This window comes from Setaria viridis, chromosome 1, assembly GCF_005286985.2.
Source record: "Setaria viridis chromosome 1, Setaria_viridis_v4.0, whole genome shotgun sequence".
NCBI lineage: Eukaryota > Viridiplantae > Streptophyta > Magnoliopsida > Poales > Poaceae > Setaria > Setaria viridis.
This window is the reverse complement of record NC_048263.2, coordinates 22,811,249-22,819,263: the sequence shown is the minus strand read 5'-3', so window position 1 is coordinate 22,819,263 and position 8,015 is coordinate 22,811,249. Positions and strand designations below refer to the sequence as shown.

At 48.0% G+C, this 8,015-nt stretch overlaps 2 protein-coding genes across 2 annotated transcripts; one reads left to right on the top strand and one right to left on the bottom strand.

Annotated features, from left to right (window-relative positions):
* Positions 1-1,881: 1,881 nt before the first annotated feature.
* On the top strand, positions 1,882-2,459 carry LOC117854953 (pectinesterase inhibitor 8). Its single transcript, XM_034737219.2, has one exon. The coding sequence runs from the start codon at positions 1,882-1,884 to the stop codon at positions 2,449-2,451; it is 570 nt and encodes a 189-aa protein (XP_034593110.1). The 3' UTR covers positions 2,452-2,459.
* A 263-nt stretch (positions 2,460-2,722) lies between these two features.
* LOC117845016 (U-box domain-containing protein 73) lies at positions 2,723-7,721 on the bottom strand. The gene is made up of 3 exons (XM_034725888.2): positions 5,756-7,721; positions 5,211-5,267; positions 2,723-4,106 (listed from the first exon to the last, which is right to left on the bottom strand). The coding sequence occupies exons 1-3, from the start codon at positions 6,329-6,331 to the stop codon at positions 3,030-3,032; spliced, it is 1,710 nt and encodes a 569-aa protein (XP_034581779.1). The 5' UTR covers positions 6,332-7,721; the 3' UTR covers positions 2,723-3,029.
* Positions 7,722-8,015: the final 294 nt, after the last annotated feature.

Sequence of the window (8,015 nt, the reverse complement as noted above, 5' to 3'; positions counted from 1 at the left end):
GTTACAGCTTGGTCACATAACTAGTATTTGGAGATGGTTGGTTTTTATGGTGTGTGTTGGATTTTGGAAGTGTCCGACAGTTGTGCCGTGAGCTATGGCGAACGGGGAGTCCGGTAGCGATAAAACTTGGATCCTTTGTGTAGGATCAACCCCAATAAATGTTTCGGTTACTAAAGAAAATACTTTGCAAAAATTCTTTTGAAAATGAACCTTTGCATGTGTTAAAATTCTAGCTTTATTGCAAATGAACCTTAACCTCATCCTTGTTATATCCTGTGCATATTCTTGTTGTATCCCCCTCCATGGATGGGGTTGGACTTGTTGAGTACTTTCGTACTCACCCCTGTTTTGTTGCTTCAGAGGAGGACCCGGACTACGTCGACGAGGATCTCGAGTAGGAGGTTGCGTCTGCACCCAACTGCCTGTGGTGTTGGCCTTTTGCAGGATGCTTCCGCTGACGCATAGTTCCGATTGCAGCCCGGAGTCCGACTGGACTGCAACTTGGATTTGTATTGTTATCGGTTTAGTTTTACTTTGGGTGTGGCTTGCCCGCCCGCTCCTTCGGGAGCTGTACGGTTTCTGAACTATCTGTTGAATAAATGTGTTATCAGTCCGTCTCTACTTATGTGGGGACGCTTCACTCACCCAGTCGTCAACGCACCCGCCGCACACGAGGCCTGGCCACCCCAACGTAGCACCGCGTCCCAAGGGCAGCCTGGTTGGCGCCCTCGCTAGAACACCACCAGCCTGGTCACCTCCACTGCCGCACACGCGCCCGGGACGCACGACCACTGGATTCGGTCGTAGCAGCACAGGATCCATGGCCTCCCGCCCATCGTCACCGCAGCAGGCTGCCCGCGCCGGCCCTCGCTGGACCGCCACCGGCCTGGTCGCCTCCACTGCCGCACACACGCGCTCAAGACGCGCGGCCACCGGATCCGGCCAAAGCAGCGCCAGATCTGTGGCCTCCCACATCGTCACCGCAGAAGGCCGCCTCGTGCCAGCGAGCTTCCTTAGGTGGCTGGGGTGGCTGCGCCCTCCGCAAGATCCCCAAGGTGCCGGGAGAAAGGCCGCGCCTCCGCCGTCATTGTGAGCCACACGGGCTTCCGGAGGCCCGCTTGAGCGGCGCCGCGACGGAGGGAGGCGGAGGGAGGCGGAGGGGAGAGGGGCGGTGGTGGTTTGGGCCGCCCGCATTGAGGGACTTGTCCTCTGCACATTGTGGTGGTGTCCTCATTCCTCAATGGAAATGTGAATGTCAATTGCTACCCTTCATCCCTCTATGGTTTATGTTGGTAACTTATACTCCCTCCATTTCAAATTATAAGTCATTTCAACTTTCTTGGAGAGTCAAAACATCTCAAGTTTGATCAAATTTATACAATAAAGTACTAACATTCATGATATCAAATAAGTACCATTAGTTATTTCATTAAATATATTTTCATAGTATATCTATTTGGTTATAATTTTGGTCAAACATAAAATGGTTTGACTCTCCAAAAAGTTGAAATGACTTGTAATTTGGAACGGAGGCGGTTTGACTCTCAAAAAAATTGAAATAACTCATAATTTCGAACGGAGGGAGTATCCGAAATAAAAACTGACCTCTACCGGTGATAAGAGTCATCATCGGAGAAGGTGACCCAAAACTTATATTAAATCTTGTAGAGTTATCGGTAGTTTTTCTAATTACAATTATTTGCGAAAATGTTGGGAGCCCTTTATCCAATTATCCAGAATTTGACTTGCTTTTGAAAATATTAGCTGACTTTTAATAGACTATCCCAAAATAGAATTTCAACCGATATGTCAGTGAACTCCCTAAATAAGTCGGAATGCCTCGCTCATCTCTCATCCAGGAACACCACCATTCCGCCCAACATGCCGAGGCCATCGAGGGCTCTCCTCATGGCAGCCCTGGCCTCCCTCGCCACCCTCCACGGGCTCGCCGGCGTCGGCGCGACCGTGGAAGAGACGTGCTCGGCGGCGGCCAGCCGCGACCGGCGCGTGGACTACGGCTTCTGCGTGTCGGAGCTCAGCAAGCACCGCGACAGCCCCAGCGCGGACGCCTGCGGCCTGGCCAAGGTGGCGGCGAACGTCGGCGTCAACAACGCCGGCGCCGCGGTCAACGACTTGGAGGCGCTGCTCACCGCCGCCGCCGTGCAGCAGCCGCCGCCGGGCGCGAGGGTGACCGCCGCGCTTCGGCTGTGCGAGAAGCTGTACTACGACATGGAGCTCGCGTTCGCGGGGGCCTACGACGAGACCAACGCGCACAACTACACGGCGGGGAGGCAGATGGCCGCCGACGCGGACTCGCTGGTCCGCCGGTGCACCGGCGGCTTCGCCGAGGCAGGGCTGCCGCCGCCGGAGCCGGTGGCGCGGCGCAGCGCGTACGCCGTGCAGATCGCCATCGTGTGCACGGCCATCACCAACCTCCTCATCAGCCCATGATGATGAAGTGATGAGCCCAGGATTTTGCATTGGATCGGAAATGCGTCACTTTCCTTGAAGCTTATTAATGATCTTGTAGGGAAATAATCGGAAGGCTCTTCCAGCAGTAAACTAGTACTAATACATAGGTAGATTTTTACTGCCCCAAGATCCCAAAACAGTGAAACTACATGCTATGCTAAATGAATCCAGCATTCACCATTTTCATCATTACAGAAGAAGATATTTGAGTAAACAAAGCATTTTTTCCTTTCCAGACACAATCAATAATCTGGAATACAAGTAAAAGAATAAAGGTCATTTGTTCATCTCACAGATTTACAATCCGAGGAAAACGAATGCTAGCACCACTTACAGTAGCTTTGAGCTATGCTTTTGTACAAAATCACAAGTATGTACACTCTGGTCCGCCATTGTCATCTATCTTGAGGAAAATTATTCAGTACGACCACCCAAAACGTAGTGAAGCAAGATTATTTGTGTTTTCACAAAACTTCCATCACAGCCAACAATTCAAACTTCTCCAGAAAACTAAGCAAAACACCAGTAAATCTCTGGCTGTTTGGGAGCCACACGAGTCACCAGAACTGCATTATGGAAGAGTTGATAATCGTGTCCACCTGTAACATTGTCTGCATCGGTAATCTACCTGATGAAAGCTCCATCAGCCGCTCCTTAAAGTCCTCCAGGTTTTTAACTTGCCCCATCTTATGTGCGTCCCTCTGAACAATAGCATGAACCAAAGAAATTGCAGAGCAAGTGACCTCAGGAGTAACCGGCCCAGTTCCCTGTCCAGCCATGATGATATTCACCAAATCCACAGCCTTCTCAGACATCTTATCCACCATGCACGGATCTTTCGGAAGACAATCAAGTAGAAGCAGGACCTCGTCTTTGACAGTGAGGCATTCCAGCAGGACATCAGACACGTTATATGATTGAGCATTTGTCTTTCCTTCCTCATCTGTGCAGAGTCCACGGATTGCAGTGACAGCCTCCTTCCTTACAACAGCATCCTCAATCTTGAGCAGATCCCGGAGCATTTCCATCCCGCCAATATCCAGTATCCCTTTCCTGAACATGTCAAATTCTGACAGGATGGCAACTATGGAAGCTACCTTTGCGAAAGCTGATGCTGGACTTCCATGCTTATGTAGCTTAGTGACAATCTCTTTTAGAGCAACTGGGAGTCGGTTCTCTCTAACAAGGATCTCCCTGTTGGGCCTGTGGACAGACAAGTTAAGGATTACTCCGAGCCTCTCTTCCTCCAGATTCTGTTTCCATGTTGATTTCCAATTCTTCTGAAGATCTACCAGCTCTGGAAGCAGCCCTGGCCACCTCTGAAGGCAAGGTTGCTCTCCCTTGGAGATTTTGGAGAGTAGCTGGATCTCGTGCAAAGCCTCTTCCTGCATCACTGGATGCTCTGAGAATTTTTGTAAGATGTCTTGAATTTGCTCCACTGAAGGTGTCACGGGGATGGAAAGTTTATCAGCATTGCTAGCTGGGGAATGGGTCATGTGATCAAGATGCCATGCAGCTAACATATCACCGAGGAGGTGGTTTGGAGCAGTGGAAGAGTGGGATAAGGTCTTATTAGTAATTGGGCATATGTTATCCAGTTGACAGAACCATCGATGGTATGATCGATCAACTGACTGCAAGTAATGAGTCAAGAAAACATTTGGTTACTTGGTCAAGCAGTTAATCAGTGGAAAAATTCAGAAGACAACTGACCAAATGAAAGCGTACATATGCTCCAGCAAATAAAATATAATTATTTTTTGATAAGGGAATAAAACATAATTATTGATTTTCTCCAATTAAAGACTATAGTCAAGCATTTGGAACAATAAATGCCACCTTCGTTCGTAAATAAACTGGTATGTATGTAATGTAACTTTCAGTAGAACGCTAAACATATCCAATCATTTCTCATGTCAAAGCTGATCTATGAAACTTCAGAAAGTTATAAATTACTTATTTCGTTTGGAAGTAGAAAAACTTAAAACCAGAAGTTTTCTTTGTTCCGTTTCAAAAAGAGAGAGTTTCCTTTGTATTTGAGACATGATTTTCTTTTCAATTTGTTGGAAATAAGTGCAATATTTTCACATCAAGAACCGTGAGATGGCAAGATGAATTACTAGAAATAAAGGGAAGCACCTAATTCTTTTTAAGATTTCTTTAATCATATGATGAGACTAATCAAGACACACCACTTTGTCACAAACAAGAACTAGTATTATAATGTGCATTAATACTGAGAACAGGAAGTGCATATTAGGTAGAGCACTACAATGTATTACCATACTACAGATGGAAGAACATGTTTGCTATCAAAATCAGAGGAAGCAGTGGACTTTCCGTGTCCTCTGAAAACAGCATGTACATGGACTAAACCAGAAATTGAATTTATATGTATCTTCTTCAATTAAATCATCTTGCTCAAATCTTGAACTAAAAGCATGTCCTTTATCATAATGGATAGGTTTCTATCTAACTAGCCAAGTAAAATAAAGTTTGCATGACAATAATAACAATGTATGAAGTCTAGTTCTAGTTTTAATTATCAGATATGCAAATTACAGACAGAGTTGGATATGTGCAGAAGTCAAATAAGGACATTTATAACCACATCCAGTACAAATTACAGTATAATTTATCAGGATCTTTCCAGCAAAACATGGGTAGTGAAAAGGGAAAAGAGTGAGGGGTAATCCAGTTGAATTTTAACCAATGAATGTTTAGAGGTAGGCACTTACATATCCAGAAGCCAATATAACAGGATCATCCATTACTCCACTGTGCGACAGATCACCCTAAGAACCAAGTATGATTGTGGGATCAGTACTCATCAAGAGGTAGAGATGATTCAGTCAATTTGTTTGAGGCAACACATGATCTTATTTGCAATGAAGTAAAGCTTTAATCATGAACAGTTGAATTTATGTGTTCTGATTTCTGAACAAGGCATGTTCATGTTCATTAAACGCTAAGATTTTATAAACAAGTGAAACAGAAATCCATATTTGTCCGAATATAGCACAAGACATTTTCATGCAATAAGCAATGCTATTGTTATTATACGCCATGAAGAACAAGCAGCAGAATGCAGAAAATAACCATAATTCAGACAGGGAGCAATGCGATTGATTTCCCTACAGAACTACTGTCATCAAGATACAGAACGAACCATCAGGAGGCAGAATAAAGAAAGCATCCAAGAAATTCAAGAACTTGATTAGAAACAGAGTTGGAAGACTCAATCGAAAATCCCAAGAACTCAGATATGCGCAGTGTCACTTACATCATCATGCGGCCATCTGGAAGCGAACTCGCGAGGGAGCTCCGGTGGATTCGGGAGCTCCGCTTTCCCGTAGGCGAGCTCCATGAAACCTGTCATCGCCTCCTCCATCTTGGTGAACGGCACCTGCTCTTGGCCCTCGCCGTCCTCCTGGATATTCGCCAACGCGCTTCGCATCATCGCACCGTAATCAGACCTTGTGAGGGCCGCTTGTTCCTGCTCTGGCTTGGCTTCTTCCTCGCTACCGGTTCTTGCTGCCACCCCTGGCGCCGATCCTGACGTGCCGGTAACGTCAGAGGACGCCTGTCCCCGAGGTGGGCTTCTTGGCAGCGTCCTCTGGGTCGGCGAGGAGCGAGCGGAGGAGCCCGTGGCGGTGCCAAAGACCCTCCTAGATAACCCCCGCACCAAACTTGACGGCGTTGACGTGCAGCATCCGGGCGGCGGCGGCGACGGCGGCGGCTGCTGCACGGAGGCGATAGCCCTGGTGTTCTCTTGAACCTCCCTCGCGACGGCGCGAAGCAGCTTATCCTCCAAGGTCTCGTCCGCCGAGCTGGTGGGGCTGGAACGACGCAGCGACATTGCTGCTTCTTGGCGTCGGTGGAGTTCTTGGTTTCTTGCTTCGAGTTTTGGAGGGAACGCGTGATGAATAGGCCTTGGTAACTAACTGGGGTCTTCAGGAATAGGCTCTGGAGTCCGGCCCTCCTCTCTTTATACTGATGAGGCCTGGGAGCCTGGCTCGATCACGAGGTGGTTGGTTCTGTTGAGACTCGCCAATCACGGTTGATAGCCTGATACACGGTGTGATGTTTTCTGCGTCAGGGGTCTCCTGGAAGGGAAATGCAGGCCTTCTATATTGTTGCCTGCTATCTTCATTAGATGGGCTTGCCTGTCTGATAATTGTAACTGACCATGAACAATGTCTGCCCTTTTCACACTAGAGATACCAAAATATGCACACATCACTGCTTTGATTGCTCATGATATTGATCTCAGGTACTTTGTTGACCAGTTGTCAAAATCTTCGGCAGACGTCCTCTTAACGAAGGTTACAACCACTGGGACACAGTACACATGTCTGCAGTATGAACCATCTTTTTGAATGCCTGGCTTTCGAGATCTCTTGAACTTCCCAATGCAGGCTAGAGGAAGTAGCCATGCAGAGCCAACCACTGCTGGCTGCACCATTCCAATTCCAGTTTCAGCATGGTTCTTCATTCAGGCACTCCATTGAATTGAGCATTATGTGGTCTTCATTCAGAGAATAGAGATACCACATATGTACACACATAATTGCTCCGATTGTTCTTCATTTCAATCTCGGGTATCAGTTGTTGATATCTCTGGTTCACGAACCTCCACATTGAAAGATTACAACCGCTGGGATTGGTCTCTGCAATATAAACATCTAGCTGAATGCCTGAATGCTGTGATCCCTTGAGCTCCCCAACGCAGGCCAGGGGAATAAGCCAGCCACTGCTGATACTAATCCCTGCCGTGTCACTACGCCGATCCAATTCCAATTGCAGCATACTTCTTCAAACGCTTCATTCAACTGAGCATACCCTGGTGTCTTCAAGCTCACCAATGCAGTTGCCTGACGACCAAAGCCCATCTTTCCTGCGCATGCTCGGCACTGCGTGAGCACAACCAGTGCCAGCCGCCCGCCCACTGCCGCGGAAGCAGGAGAGCTGAGCTGCCTCGGTAACACGACGGATCCTTCATCCTTGACACTGGCATTTCGTCGAACACCTGAGCCTCGCTCGCCCCCGCTCAGTCCCTCACCGCGGCAGCGCCACCGGCCCGCCCGCGAGGCGCCCCCACAGGCGCTCGAGATGGAGAGCGCCTCGGGACTCGGCACGGAGTCTCGTCTGAGGGTCGCTGGGGCCACTGCCGCCGGCAGAAGCCCGCTGCGTCAAGCACGCACACGGCACACGCCGCCACGGTCGGACGCCGCGGACCGGGGCGTCGGGCGAGACTGCTTTTTGGGTGGAGCACATAGGAAAGTGATTTGCTGCTTGCTGATTTGGGCCCTGTATTTCCTTTCTGGACAGGCCCATCTAACTGACAAATGTGGGCTTGCGGCTCTGTTGAGGGGGAAAAAACTTGAATTCAATACATTAAAATTAACCGGACCGTCTCCTAACTTCTAGATCACTTTCTCTCCTCTCCATGTAGCATTTCTTAACTATATGACACTGTTGAATTTTTTTTCTTAAATTTCAACCAACAATATATTTAATGAATTAGTCAAATATGATAAAAT

Bases quoted from the DNA above. Each gene is read 5' to 3' on its own strand.
- LOC117854953 (XM_034737219.2), top strand. From the start codon at position 1,882: ATGCCGAGGCCATCGAGGGCTCTCCTCATGGCAGCCCTGGCCTCCCTC.
- LOC117845016 (XM_034725888.2), bottom strand. From the start codon at position 6,331: ATGTCGCTGCGTCGTTCCAGCCCCACCAGCTCGGCGGACGAGACCTTG. The intron at 5,268-5,755 runs GTAAGTGACACT...CTTGGTTCTTAG, and splicing joins CCAGATGGCCGCATGATGAT to GGTGATCTGTCGCACAGTGG. The intron at 4,107-5,210 runs GTAAGTGCCTAC...CATTACTTGCAG, and splicing joins TTATATTGGCTTCTGGATAT to TCAGTTGATCGATCATACCA.